General features: G+C 42.4%; 1 protein-coding gene across 1 annotated transcript in view; it reads right to left on the bottom strand.

The window, feature by feature from the left end:
• Window positions 1-304: 304 nt before the first annotated feature.
• LOC139371815 (multiple C2 and transmembrane domain-containing protein 2-like) overlaps window positions 305-15,128 on the bottom strand; it is a 40,117-nt gene continuing 25,293 nt past the window's right edge. Inside the window, exons 18-23 of the mRNA XM_071111963.1 lie at window positions 14,500-14,619; window positions 13,341-13,382; window positions 7,862-7,971; window positions 7,564-7,673; window positions 3,445-3,542; window positions 305-1,212 (exon numbers count right to left, since the gene is read on the bottom strand). Of these exons, the coding sequence (XP_070968064.1) occupies window positions 1,153-1,212; window positions 3,445-3,542; window positions 7,564-7,673; window positions 7,862-7,971; window positions 13,341-13,382; window positions 14,500-14,619 (540 nt within the window). The 3' untranslated portion in view covers window positions 305-1,152. The remainder of the gene's footprint in view (window positions 1,213-3,444; window positions 3,543-7,563; window positions 7,674-7,861; window positions 7,972-13,340; window positions 13,383-14,499; window positions 14,620-15,128) is intronic.

Below are 15,128 nucleotides of genomic sequence, written 5' to 3'. Positions count from 1 at the left end.
TAGTGGAAACGTGAAGCATTAAGTGCTGAAGATGAAGAGTACTCTCTGTGAGATGAGCGCCCGCTCATTTGGACCCTGTTATTGTGAGAAGGCAACAAAAGCACTGCATTAGCCACTGCGCCGGACCGACATACAGGGCTTTGATGTGAGCTCGGTAACCAAGGCACAGCGGTGGCCGATGCATGAGCTCTGTTCCAATGGGTGTGTTGTGTAATCAGATGTATTTACTGTGTATTCAGGGAGAGAAGTGGTGTAATCCATTCCCAGTGCAGTTAGGAAGAAAATCATTGTGGAGCAACTACAGTTTGAGATTGGATTTTTCGAGGTTTTACAATTCATCACATTTTCATTTGAGAATTGACAAATAAGACAGACATCAAAACAGGAAACGTGAGAAGTTGCACTAGAGTATCAAAGTTACATGTGTCTAACTTTCCTTTGAATCTGTTCAGAAAATCAATTCTTCATAATACAAAATATTTGATCAAAGGGATTGTACAGAGTTGATTTTACAAATTAAAATAATGATATGCACCTTGAATATAAAAAGGCTTTGTAGTAAACCGTTATGAGCATCGGCCTACATAAAAAGAGAACCATAAAAGTACAAAATTAATGCCTGTAATACTTTACCAAAAGTCTATATTTGAGAGATCAATTTAAATTGGTAGGAATGTACAAAGTACAAAGTATTACATGGATTTAGCACACCTACAGTATTACATATACCAATTTGCCCTTATATGAAAATAAAATGTAAATGATTCAAAGCATTGCAGCGGTTCAGATATACTACTCAAACCAATAAAAGCCAAACAGCAGAGGTCTGAGTTAAACCAAACTTTCTAGCTCTCATTCTTTTTCTAAAATGCATGAATGGATGCGGGCAGACGGCGTCTCTGGCTCTGTGATTGACAGCTCCATGTGCTGCCTCCCTAGCCGGTGCAGTGCACAGCCCCTGTCAGGGGGGTGGCAGACACACAAACGGGAGAGCGGCTGACTGCACCCCCACAGCAGGGAGCACGGGAGAGGGGGGAGCAGGCGGTGAGGGGTCGCAGGTTCTGCTGGCACTGGAGCGTTGCCATCGTAGCGGACTGGGCCGTGCCATTTTCAAAAGGAGCCCGGGCCTTTCATCCAGCATGTCCAAGGGGCTTACCTTCTCCTCCGTGGCGGGCTCTGGACGCTGGGCGCTCTCAGCTCGCTGTACTGCACCTGTAAAAACAAACAGGAGTTTGGTCGGAGGCAGGTAATCTGAGCTCAGTGGAGCGCACGGTAATGGCTCCCCCGAGGAGAGCTGGTGCAGGGGAAAGCGAGGCGGGCTTGCCTGTAATGAATCATTTTTTAAACACAGGAGCAGAGGGGATTAATCACAGGGAGGAAGGATTTGAGAAGTCAAGGGTTCCGTACCAGCGCACTCCCCCCTCCTCTGCCACAATCGCAATATTAGAAGCAGACATCAACTGTTGAGAAGACCTGCCAGTGAGGGAGTTGTAAAACTGCATAATCGCTCATTGCAAGTTGTGTCCTTTCGGAGAAAACTTTGTACGAAGCCAAGAATAGCCTCAGCCAGGGGTTTCTTAACTAGAGTAGCAACTGGCATCAATGGGATGTCGAATTTGACATGCTTCAATGGGAACTAAAAGTTGACTTTGATTTCATCCGAGAAAAGAGACCTGCCACTTTTTAACTTTAAACCCCAGTTTCCTTTCAGTTATGTTTGCAGAATTATGCTCAACATCAAAGATTTCAGGTTTACACAGATTCCTACACGTCCAAACATATTTGTAACAGAAATCAAGGCTGAAAGTCTAGAATTAAACTTCCAAATTGGAACTTACTATGGCAAATGGTTGAAAAACTAAGTATCTAAAATATCTTTGTCCAATTTTGTAGTCTCTACTGAAAGTAACAGGCCCCAAAAATGAATCAAAACAACCATAATGTGAAACCAATTGATAGTTGGAAAAAGATTTAGAAACTTGACAAAATGAAGTTTGAAGAAAAATTGCTTTCAAAAGCATTTTTGTTGTTGCTACAACAATAACATGGTTCTGTTGAATCAAGGTAGAGAATTCATACTAATTACCAAACCCTGATTATTAGAATGGGAGATGGAATGAATGAGGGAACAAAGTGACTGCCGTCTGCATCAGAACATGAAACTGTTAGAACTAACAGATGCTTCTTATTTCAGGACAGACAAGCTCCTGTCAGAAGTCCCGGTTTGGGGGGGCTTTGTAGATTTGCACAGGCACTAATTGCCAAGTAATTTTGCTGTGAGACAGGAGCCTGTTTCCAGCCTTTGTAATATGGCTAGACTGTGTCCATACCTCGGCCTATCTAAGGGTTGGAGTTCTAAGGTAATAACTATTGTTATGGTTCTTGTCTTTGTCTTGTTCGGCAGATTATTATTCACAAAACTTTATCTACTGATGAGTCATTATGAATGTTTTGTTTTGTTATGTACCCACCATCCATGACATAGTTCATCTGTAAACTAGACTAAAAAGTATTGTCCCAATGGAGTCATTTTTAAAACTTTAACAATGTGTCACATAAAAGATGTGAGACATAAAATATGGCAAATCTAAATGTATTCATCTTGTTGTTTTGCCAACTTTACTCAGCCAAAAAAATCACATAGGCTTCTCTCCAACATCACTGAACATTTGGCAATAACTCTCAGAGTGACAACATCAAGGGGGCAGTGGAGAAAGAGACTGGGGTTCATTGTCTTTCTAGATCCAGACAGTCACGTATCCTAGCTGAATACTGTTTGTGGAGTACTGTACCTGGGAGAGGAAGGCACTGTTTGCTGCTCCGTTTCCTGCCCACACTCAGCCTCTCTCAGTCAGAGAACAGAACAGAGAGAGAACAGGATGAACACCCAGTACCACGTACCCCGACAGCACCCTGCCCTGCTACCAGCCCTGTGATGTAACGGCAAATGACATATCAGCCATGGCTAATATATGATCACATATGGCAGCCAGCAGGATGGCCGGGTCTCACGACTACATTAATTGACTCCCCCACCCTGATGTGGCGGGGGCCACGTCAGAGTGTCTAAGCTGACACAGAGCTGGTCACACTAGCCACAGACAACCACAGACGTCAGGGGCCCTCTGCCGGCCCCTGGCCAATCACAGGCCCCGACGCCACAGCGCTTTTATCACAGAGACAAAACTGCTAATCAGGGACGAGGCTGGAGCGATATGGTGGAGGACAGATCAGAGCAGACCCCATCCAGGCAACGGGGCAACTGAATCAAACCACCGCCAGAAATAATTGGGCCAGGGGTGCTTTAAACGCGTGAGTTCATTAATAATCAAACAATGCCAGAGGATATATTTCCCCAACACTTGAGAATTCTGTTAGAGCAAATAATGCAGATATCTTCAGGGAATTCCCTCCCTCTATGTGTATGTGAAATTGAACCCTTACCTTTTGAACATCAGAAGGCACCCTCTTGAGGAAATCCAGTATTTCATTATTGTCAATGGCATACGGGTTGCGTAGCTTCTTGGTAAATTTGTTAACGCCTGTGAAAACAAGGACACATTAATAAATAAAGGTGTCATCGAGACCTGAATATTTTTACAAGGAGAAAACAATATTGTGACCCCATCCCTAGCTCTTTCACCGCTGTATGAGAAATTGCACCTTGTGATGGTATTAAATTGATCCCTGGAACTAAATTGAATCTGTATATCAATAAGATGGTGGGGTTGTATGGACAGGGCATTGATATGTATCATCATAATAATACACTACATGATCAAAAGTCTGCTCATCAAACATCTCATTCCAAAATCATGGGCATTAATATGGAGTTGGTTTCCCCTTTGCTGCTATAACAGCCTCCACTCTTCTTAGGAAGGCTATCCACTATATGTTGTAACATTGCTGCTGGGATGTGCTTCCATGCAACCACAACAAGCACTGATGTTGGGCGATTAGGCTTGGCTCGCAGTCGGCGTTCCAGTTCATTCCAAAGGTTGTTTGATGGGGTTGAGGTCCAGGCTCTGTGCAGGCCACACCGATCTGGACAAACCATTTCTGTATGGACCTTGCTTTTTGCACAGGGGCATTGTCATGCTGAAACAGGAAACGGCCTTCCCCAAACTGTTGCCACGAAGTTGGAATCACATAATCGTCTAGAATGTAATTGTATGCTGTAGCGTTAAGATCTCTGTTCACTTGAATTAAGGGGCTTGCCCGAACCATGAAAAGCAGCCCCAGACCATTGTTCCTCCTCCACCAAACTTTACAGTTGCCACTATGCATTCGGGCAGGTAGCGTTCTCCTAGTATCCACCAAACCCAGATTCGTCCGTCGGACTGCCAGATGGTGAAACGTGATACTCACTCCAGAGAACACTTTTCCACTGCTCCAGAGTCCATTGGTGGCAAGCTTTACACCAACTCCAGCCGACGCTTGGCATTGCGCATGGTGATCTTAGGCTTGTGGGCGGCTGCTCGGCCATGGAAAACAATTTCATGAAGCTCCCGACGAACAGTTATTGTGCTGATGTTGCTTCCAGAGGCAGTTTGGAACTCGGTAGTGAGTGTTGGAACCGAGGATAGATGATTTTTACACGCTATGCGCTTCAGCACTCGCCGGTCCTGTTTTGTGAGCTTGTGTGACCTACCACTTCGTGGCTGAGCCGTTGTTGCTACTAGACGTTTCCACTTCACAATAACAGCACTTACAGTTGACCTGGGCAGCTCTAGCAGGACAGAAATTGAACAAATTGACTTGTAAGGTGGCATCCTATGACGGTGCCACGTTGAAAGTCACTGAGCTCTTCAGTAAGGCCATTCTACTGCCAATGTTTGTCAATGGAGATTGCATGGCGGTGTGCTTGATTTTATACAGCTGTCCGCAACAGGTGTGGCTGAAATTTACTAATTCAAAAGGGTGTCCACATATTTTTGTATATGTCGTGTATACAGTACCAGTCAAAAGGTTGAACACACCTACTCATTCAAGGGTTTTTCTTTATTTTACTATTTTCTACATTGCAGAATAATAGTGAAAACATCAAAACAATGAAATAGCACATATGGAATCATAAAGTAACTAAAAAAAGTGTTAAAAAATGTGTTATATTTGAGATACTTCAAAGTAGCCACCCTTTGCCTTGATGACAGGTTTGAACACTCTTCTCTCAACCAGATTCATGAGGTAGTCAATGGGAATGCATTTCAATTAACAGGTGTGCCTTGTAAAAAAGTGAATTTGTGTAATTTATTTCCTTCCTAATGTGTTTGAGCCAATCAGTTGTGTTGTGACAAGGTAGGGGTGGTATACAGACAATATCCCTATTTGGTAAAAGACCAACTCCATATTATTTCAAGAACAGCCAAATAAGCAAAGAGAAACGACAGTCCATCATTACTTTAAGACATGGATGTCAGTCAATGCAGAAAACAAGTTTCTGCAGTCGCAAAAACCATCAAGCGATATGATGAAACTGGCCCTCATGAGGACAGCCACGGGAAAGAAAGACCCCGAGTTACCTCTGCTGCAGAGGATAAGTTCATTAGAGTTAACTGCACCTCAGAAATTGCAGCCCAAATGCTTCAGAGTTCCAGTAACAGACACATCTCAACATCAACTGTTCAGAGGAGACTGTGTGAATCAAGCCTTCATGGTCGAACTGCTGCAAAGAAACCACTACTAAAGGACACCAATAAGAAGAGAGACTTGTTTGGGCCAAGAAACACGAGCAGTGGACATTAGACCGGTGGAAATATGTCCTTTGGTCTGAGTCCAAAATTGAGATTTTAGGTTCCAACCGCTGTCTTTGTGAGACGCAGAGTAGGTGAATGGATGATCTCTGCATGTGTGGTTCTTACCGTGAAGCATGGAGGAAGAGGTGTGATGGTATAGAGGTGCTTTGCTGGTGACACTGTCTGTGATTTATTTAGAATTTAAGGCACACTTAACCAAAATGGCTACCACAGCATTCTGCAGCGATATGCCATCCCATCTGGTTTGCGCTTAGTGGGACTATCATTTGTTATTCAACAGGACAATGACCGAACACACCTCCAGGCTGTGTAAGGGCTATTTGACCAAGAAGGTGAATGATGGAATGCTGCATCACAAGACCTGCCTCCACAATCACCCGACCTCAACCCAATTGATATGGTATGGGATGTGTTGGACCGCAGAGTGAAAGACAAGCAGCCAACAAGTGCGCTGCATATGTGGGAACTCCTTCAAGAATTTTGGAAAAGCATTCCAGGTGAAGCTGGTTGAGAGAAAACCAAGAGTGTGCAAAGCTGTCATCAAGGCAAAGGGTGGCTACTTTGAAGACTCTAAAATTAAAAATATATTTAGATTTGTTTAACAATTCTTTGGTTACAACATTATTCCATGTGTTATTTCATAGTTTTGATGTCTTCACTATTATTCTACAATGTAGAAAATAGTAAAAATAAAGAAAAACCCTTGAATGAGTACTGTAGGCATGTCCAAACTTTTGACTGGTACTGTATGTTGGCAGCTCAACAGTACAGAGAATGCTGTAATGCAGGCAGCAGGTGCACAGTAACACAAACATCCATAAGAGCTTTTGAACAGAGCCTGGTGGCTGACTGCAGAACATACATTTCAGTCCGTGTCCAAGGGCGACTCAGGTCCTCTGAGTACACATACAGTACTAAAGCCCGGAGCAGAGATTACCAATCTCCCTTCCCCCTTCCCCCTATCACCACTCCACCCCCAACCACCTTTTCATATCAGTCAAACAACCAAAAAATTTTTTCTGTTTCCATTCAAACAAAGTTTATTCTTTATCTAATTTTCAATACTGTTATTTCCACCCATTTGGTTGCATTCCACACTCTTTCTAGAAAGCAAACAAATACCTCTAGGTTCTAATGAGACCATATATTCACAGCTAGCTACATCGCTTACCTCGACGTGTACACAAAGAACCTAAGGACCTAAATGTGTGCAGACGACATGAAAGGTTTGCGTTACAACCAGAGATGGGGGTTAACTGGGGAGTCAGGAGAGTGTATCAGTGCTGTTGTTTGATATGATTTTGGTATTGATTGTGTTGGAGGCAGTGTGGAAGTACAGTTAGTTGTGGGCTAACAGCTGGAGGAGGAGTGTCTGTTTCCCTCTGACCGCTGAGACGACTGTCTTCCTCTGTAGGACTGGAGCAGATAATGAGGGTTTACATCAGGAGCCTACACTGCCCAAGGACATCCTGTTTTATATACAGCATGATGCTCTCTGCCTTGCTGCTCGGCTTTGTTTTCTCACAGACCCTGAGCCTAGCCTCAGACTGGTCTGCTTACATCCCCCACTGAGTGAGCTCTGAGCACAATGGGCCTCTGGAGTTAGCAGCCTGAGCTCTGGGCATTACAGAGATGTGAGGATGGCTGTATGTTCAAATGACTTCAATGAAGAACACGTTATAATGATAATGGATATAAGTGCTATTCCCTGTAATTGTCTTCTTACAACAATGTTTGGCAGAAGGGGAAGCTATCCATTCCAAAATACAGTATGTATTATTCAAATAATGGTGTATATTTGACTTACCCCATATCAAGATAATGTAGCGCAGTGGGATGTAGTATAATGTTGCTGTTGCCACAAAGAGAACCAAGCAGGCCAGGCAGGACAGGAAGGGTACAGACCAGTTGAATGTGCTGTGGATGAAATATTACATCAAATAAAGTCAGAATATCATTATGACTAAGAGGATACAAGATACTGCACAATCAATAATGTAGTTGCTAGCCAAAGCCGTATACACCCACTGTTACAGAGAATATTGAACTCCAGTATACTGTAATGTGTTATGAAACATTTCCAAAACTTTAAATGTAAAACTTACTTCTTGACTCTTTCCCCGATGCATGCGATTTCATCCAAAATGTTTTGGACAGTGATGACGATCTCCTGGACCATATGGATTTTGTCCATCAGTCCCTTTTTCCCTGATTCCTAAAAACACAAAGGCACTGATGAGGTCTACTGTGCTGCATGTCAATTGTTTGAGGAAGCAGACAAAGCCCAGTTTATCTCTGCTGTGCTATCATGAGTAATTGATCTATTGAATAGCCTATAATGAGCAAACGATGTCTCTTCAGACTATGCTTTTGAAAATGAGGCAGATTCAATGTTGAAAAGCTGTCATGAGGATGACTGAGATTTCCACTTTTGTCTGCCACAAACAATGGAAGTACTCTACATCTAAAACACAGATTAACTGGAGGATGAGAAAGACATAAAATGGCCATCAGTAATCAGGCAGCAGGCCAGATGACCCAGACAGGAAGAGCAGACAGAGGATGTATGGTGCAACTTGTAAGGGAGTCCAACCCCACAAGTCTCCATACAGCGGGTTTGGACTTGTTCTGCCTGTGCTATCCCACCCACCTCTATACTCAGTCTGTTTGTCGGTCTGTCCTCACACCTCTCTGTGTGTGTGAGGGAGAAGTGGCTCAGCCACCCCAGAGCGCAGGGTTGTAATCATTGGATGTATTCTCACTCATATACAACTCTCATATCATGTGAATGGACTACGGCAATGTCCACATTCATCACCAACAAAGTGTATATATAGTGTTATAGTGTTCATTTTGTATTGATATATAAATATCACAGTGCAAAAGTTGTGATATGATACAGACATCTTATATAGACCAGATGGCCATGGTATGGGAAGGTGTCAGTCAATTTCAGTGTGTGTGTGTGGGGGGGGAAGAGATATTCTCAGGCTTGTCTTGAGTTGAATTAGACATGATCAGATGAGTGCTGCTAACAGCAGAGGAGAAGCAGCGCTGGGAAGCTTTCCAGAAGGAGAGGCTGGAGATGATAACACCAGTAATGCAAGCTAAAGAGGGCTGAGAAGACTCACATCAAAAGGAGGACATAATGACAGGAATGATGACAGAGAAGAGCGAGGGAGGTATCTGATGGAGTCTAACAGGAGGCTTGAGGATGTCTATATGTTTGTGTTAGAAGGCAGTTCCAGCCCCAGCCTGGGCTCAGTGACAGTGTCCAGACAGAATGCTTTTATCAGAGTCTCATGAGGCAGCCCCTGGGAAAACACGCTGTCCGCCAGGCAGCACAGAGCAGCGAGACTCCCCACTGTCAGTCCCCAGTCTCCTCCACAACAACCACAGGAAGAGAGCAATTCCCACGAGGCCGCTGGAAATATCTCAAATATGCTCTCTCAGAGATCCTTGATGAGAGTATTATCCCATAGTATGATACAATAGAGAGAGATGGATAGTACTGTAGCCTATCATCCTATAGAATAGATTACTATCCCATAGTGTAATACAATAGAGAGGGATAGTACTGTAGCCTATCATCCTATAGAATAGATTACTATCCCATAGTGTAATACAATAGAGAGAGAGGGATAGTACTGAAGCCTATCATCCTATAGATGATATAGATTACTATCCCATAGTGTAATATAATAGAGAGAGAGGGATAGTACTGAAGCCTATCATCCCATAGAATAGATTACTATCCCATAGTGTCATACAATAGAGAGAGAGGGATAGTACTGAAGCCTATCATCCTATAGAATAGATTACTATCCCATAGTGTCATACAATAGAGAGAGAGGGATAGTACTGAAGCCTATCATCCTATAGAATAGATTACTATCCCATAGTGTCATACAATAGAGAGAGAGGGATAGTACTGAAGCCTATCATCCTATAGAATAGATTACTATCCCATAGTGTCATACAATAGAGAGAGAGGGATAGTACTGAAGAGTATCATCCTATAGAATAGATTACTATCCCATACTGTAATACAATAGAGAGAGGATAGTACTGAAGCCTATTATCCTATAGAATAGATTACTATCCCATAGTGTCATACAATAGAGAGAGAGGGATAGTACTGAAGATATCATCCTATGTATCATAGTTTTATAGAAGAGAAACGGTCTGCAGCGAGACAAAAAAAACTCCAACCTCAGTCTAATGTGAATGCAGAATGCGTATCATTTACTTCACATTAGGTGTTAATTTAGCTCTTTCTCCTGAGCTCTGAGTCACAGCAGAGGAAACTGTTTGTGCCTGCTAAAAAGCCATTAAGATCCATGTCTGTGTGCTCCTGATGGACAGAGAGTTGCGCACGGGGAAATGAGAGCTCACTGGATAGCCTCATCAGTTAGAGATATGAAAGGGAATCTGAGCCTATCTAAAATTGATTAAGGCCCCCTAAACATGAATTAGGATTCAAATCTGATCAAGTCTGATATGAACTCTTATTTAGAACAGATAGGACTGTGTGCACAAGGTAGATGTAGCCAAAGATGACTTAGGTGAAGAAAAATAAACAATAAGAATAATAATAATTGAGGTTTCTTTGAAAAAAAAAGAATCCAAATGATATGTACTTTAAAGTATGCATCAATAAGCTCTCATGATTATCACCTTTCATCTCCCTTGAAGTCCTCCATCTCCTTAGTGATGAGCATTGGAAGTCCTTTACTACATCACTCATTTGATGATATTATTTATCTTCGTTCATTTTCCCTTTTAGCCGCCTACAAAATTGTTCTGTGCTGCTGGTAAACAAAAATAAATAAAATGGCTTCCTTTGAAGTGAAAGGGATGGGTATACTGGTGGGGATGGACCACATAAATCATAAATGTGTACTGATTAGGAAACCTGTGTCAAATCATATTCTCATTTCAGATAAAATTGTAAAAGCTATACCTTTTAAAGGGAACAGATTTGATCTCCTGCACAAAGGTAAATAGAAAATGTGGTTTCACAGGCATGTGGGGCATAATAAACTGCTGAAAAAAAAGTTAATTTAACATTGCTTTAATTTGAATAAATGGAACCAAATTTGAATATTCATTCAAAGCTTGACTGAATATTTTCTAGTGACTTATTCCACAAAGAAGAGAAACGTTAATCTTAATGTAAAACACCTGTGATTTTGACGTGGATTCTTTTATGATATTAAAACGAGCTAACAAACAAATGGATACACAAACAAACGTGTGAGGAGTGAGCAGCTCCCAGAGGCAGTACGTGATACATACCTCCCATGATGCACATCACTGACTATGACATCAGCAGTCTGTCTAGCTGGTGTGCTGAAGGTGACCCAGTGGTGACTAGGGTCTGAGGGGGTAAGGGAAAGCACCCCTTCAGCTCAGTCTGTCACCCCCCCAACCCACCTACCCAACCCCCTGCTCCCCTGGGCAGTGCTTGAGGAGGAACACTCCCCCCTATTTACCCTGGACCAGCCATACCAGCCAGGGACCATAGAAGACCTGTTTTTATCTTCTCTGTTCATTGTGGTGGAGATCTATGGGCTTGTTTTGCTTTTCTAGTTTTTTTAATGTTATTTAATAAATATTGTCCATCTACACAATTGATACCTAAGGCCAAAGGGAAGTCACTTTGGCCACACATCATTTGTAAGCTGTCTTTTTCCCTGAGGACAGATTTGTTCAGAGAGAGAGATCTGTTGTGTATTATCCTGATGTAACGTAGCCGGGGTTTTCGTCTCCCTTTAACGTCATGCTCTCACATTCCAACTGCTCTATCGGAAGTTTACATATCTCCTTCCTCCAGGGGAAAACAGGGAAAAAACATTTGAGTGGCAATGGTAACCTTCTCAGAGGGAATAGCCTTTATTCACTTCTTAGCGAAAGGACTACAATAAAAAAATTGTGCGTTTGAAGTCATGAAATTTAACACTGATCACTCTTTAACCCCAAACAGTTTGAAAGAGCACTTTGATATGAAGTGTAAAGCTACATTGCTTGGTCTGTCTGCCTGATATCACATTTAAGTGACAGCAAAACCATAACACGACTTTCAAATAAGCCACTTTAAATTAAAGCTGACATCTTAAAACAAACACAGGCAACTGCTTAATTAGTCAATGAAAGCAGATATTTCATTTTCACAGAGTGTGAATGGGCTTAGTGGGCTCACGTTAAACCTTTCAGAGAGGACTTCAAGGAACAAGAATGATTTGGTTTAAGCCGTTACACTGAGCTCCACAACACATGAACATGTATTTTGAAAAATCTACTCCCTGCTTTTTAAAAACATACTTATTTTTTAATCTAAAGGAGAAAACAAACAGAATAAAAATACAAAAAAGCCAAATCATTGAGGATGAATGAAATTATAAAGACCTGCTACTAATGATCCTATTCAGTAGTAGAAGTATTAAAAGCAACAAAAGCAGCACATCCTCATTCACTATTCATACAAACACACAATTGTCATATCACTACTATTTGTTTGGGGACTGGGTTGTCTTTTCTAAGCTATGATTACAAACGCAGTGCAACTAAGTGTAAGCTGTATTATGTGTATGCACACATACCATGAAGTAGCCTGTGCTTTCAGACAGGATTTGGAGGACAGGCCTGTTTTTTAGCAGAGGGTGTTCCTCTCCGTAGATGATGGTAGCCTCCGGTCATCACAACAGAATATATTAAGCACATTATGGATATGATTCCTGGGCCCAGGCGCACTGCAGAGGGGTCATTGCTTGGAGGCTTTGCAGCAGCTCCACACTTCCCCACTTCTCCACCATAAAGCAATAATACACATCCCATTAACTCTTGTCTCTCCTAACCAAAATGAACGGAAATGTCTAGATAAGAGGAACAAGGAGGAAAAGACATGACACTTTTGTCTTCTTCTTTTAGTGTGGGCAGCAGTGGAGGCTGTTGGGAGGAGCTATAGGAGGATGGGCTCATTGTAATGGCTGGAATGGAATAATTTGAACGTCCACTGGTGGACAGGCATTCAAATAATTGTTTTGGTATTATCAAGTTCAGATGAACGATTATAAATAAGGCCTCATTATGAATATAGAGATCCAATTGTTTAAGCGACTGATAATCTCGATAGAACAGTAAGTACATACTCTTAGCCTCATTTGTTATTGTAGGGAAAAGGTTAATCTCATAGTAACCATCCCATTTAGAAAAGTCTAGTGAGAAAATCTTCACTCGCTGCTAATATCTCCAACGACAGACAAACGTCAATTAATGATGCAGTTTAGCATAGATTTGGAGTTTAAAGGGGCTGGGACACTGCGGCAGAGCACATTTATAGTGATACTGAATACTCAATGAAATAGACTGCAGGTGCTGAAGGAAATGTCTTTGTTCACATGCTATTACTGTTTACCTACAGTCTGTCCTAATTTTGAGTGCATGAAATGTTCTCTTCTTGGGTAAAGACAAGCTTCTGAGAAAGGATTTCCAGTGGAACTATGCAAAAGTCCCAACTAGAACTTGCACAGCTGGCATACAGAATATACTATAGAATAGTCCAAAATTAAGGAAATAAAATACCTTCTCATCTTCCTCCTCATCATCGGTCATGTTCATGTTCACCTACATGAGAATGGAGAGAGGTAGTGTGTTTTCAAATGGACAAGGACACACGCGGGCACTGGAGCATTTTGAACAAACACCTAGTAATGAAATTCTGCTCTAGTACATATACCCCTATTGGGAGAGGCCTGTTTCCATAGAGACGGCATCACAGGGGTGACCTCACACAAAAGGAGAGGTGAAAGAGGGCCTTCCTCACAAGAGCACTGTCACAGCAAAGCAATCTAATTTCTTCACAACATAAACACAACAGAAAAACAGAAAGAGGAAAAAAACATTTAATTTGGATGCTGTTGCCTAGATCCTTTTACATCAAGTCATCCCTGACCCCTGCATGGTGCACACTGTGACATTGCCTGGGAACAGGGTTGTGTTACTGCCGGGCACAGGGTCACAGAGAGGTGAAAGAGGCTCCACACTGGATATGAGGGTGAATCCAGGCTTTAACATTTCCCGGGGACTGCATCTTTGCCAGCAGCCTCAAACAATCAGTGAGCTAGGGTTGGGGATGGGGACGTTGCTGCAGGGAGGGGATGTTTGCAGGCCAAGGCCCCGGCCGTCGAGATGGTTTACAACACAGTGAAAGTGGAGGGCATTGAGAAGTGTGAACAGCATTAACCTTTACAGACATGGCTAGGGGAGACTTGATTTCCATAACCTAGGCTTTGATACAGAGGAGATAGCCATGTCATCTTGAGAATGTACTCAATGCACTTTGTCTACAACAGTATCTACACAACATCAATAAAAAATATTTTTTTTTTTTTTTTTTTTTACCATGTTGATACCAATACAGTATTATTTCAGCATACAACATTGCTGAAATAATACTGTATTGGTATCAACATGGTAAAAAAAATACATATATTTTTTATTAATACATTTAGCAAAAAATGATGCTAAGGGCATACTCTTGTCACGCCCTGATCTGTTTCACCTGTCCCTGTGATTGTCTCCACCCCCTCCAGGTGTCGCTTATTTTCCCCAGTGTATTTATCCCTGTGTTTCCTGTCTCTCTGACCGGTGAGTGGGCCAGGAGAAACATGAAGAGCTGCTGTGACATGTGTAGTATAGACCAGAGCTGTATGGAGTACAGTACAATATAGGAGACACTCACCAGGTCCTGATTGCTGCTGATCCTCTCTGTGGTGATCTGGAAGTAGTTCCAGCCAATGAGCAGCAGCAGGAAGAGAGGCAGCATGAAGAGCTCCCAGGCCCACACCGTCACTATGAAGATCTGGAAGGACAGGAAGGACAGGGTGGGAGAGGGGGAGACTCATGAACAACACGGATACAGCACGGCGGGTGGCACTGCCCTCATACAACATGGGCCAGAACCCAAGCCCAGACATCACGGACACAATGTCCTCCCCCCACATCCCAGCATTCACCACTCAAAACAAACAATGGGTTTACCCACCACCCAAGCCCCATGAACAACACAGCAGACTGCAAAGCTATGCCACGACACTATACAGCAGGGTACCCCAACTGGCGGCCTAAGTTTTCTGAGCACAATGTTTTTTTCATTGTTGGACATAAAAGACTGTAAAAACACCAGCAAATCAGCTTCAAGGTATTCCCACGCATAACAGAGAGATATGTGATCATATACAAATGTAAGCAATGTTTGAAATATTATGTTCTAGTCAAATATTATATCTGTTTTGGCTTCTTGTGATCAATTTGCAGTCTACAAATGATTTGTAATTATGTTCTGGTCCCCTGACCATCCGCACAAGAAAA

The sequence above is a fragment of the Oncorhynchus clarkii genome, chromosome 2 (assembly GCF_045791955.1).
Source record: "Oncorhynchus clarkii lewisi isolate Uvic-CL-2024 chromosome 2, UVic_Ocla_1.0, whole genome shotgun sequence".
Lineage (NCBI taxonomy): Eukaryota > Metazoa > Chordata > Actinopteri > Salmoniformes > Salmonidae > Oncorhynchus > Oncorhynchus clarkii.
The sequence above is the reverse complement of the archived record's forward strand: the minus strand, read 5'-3'. Positions and strand labels throughout refer to the sequence as shown.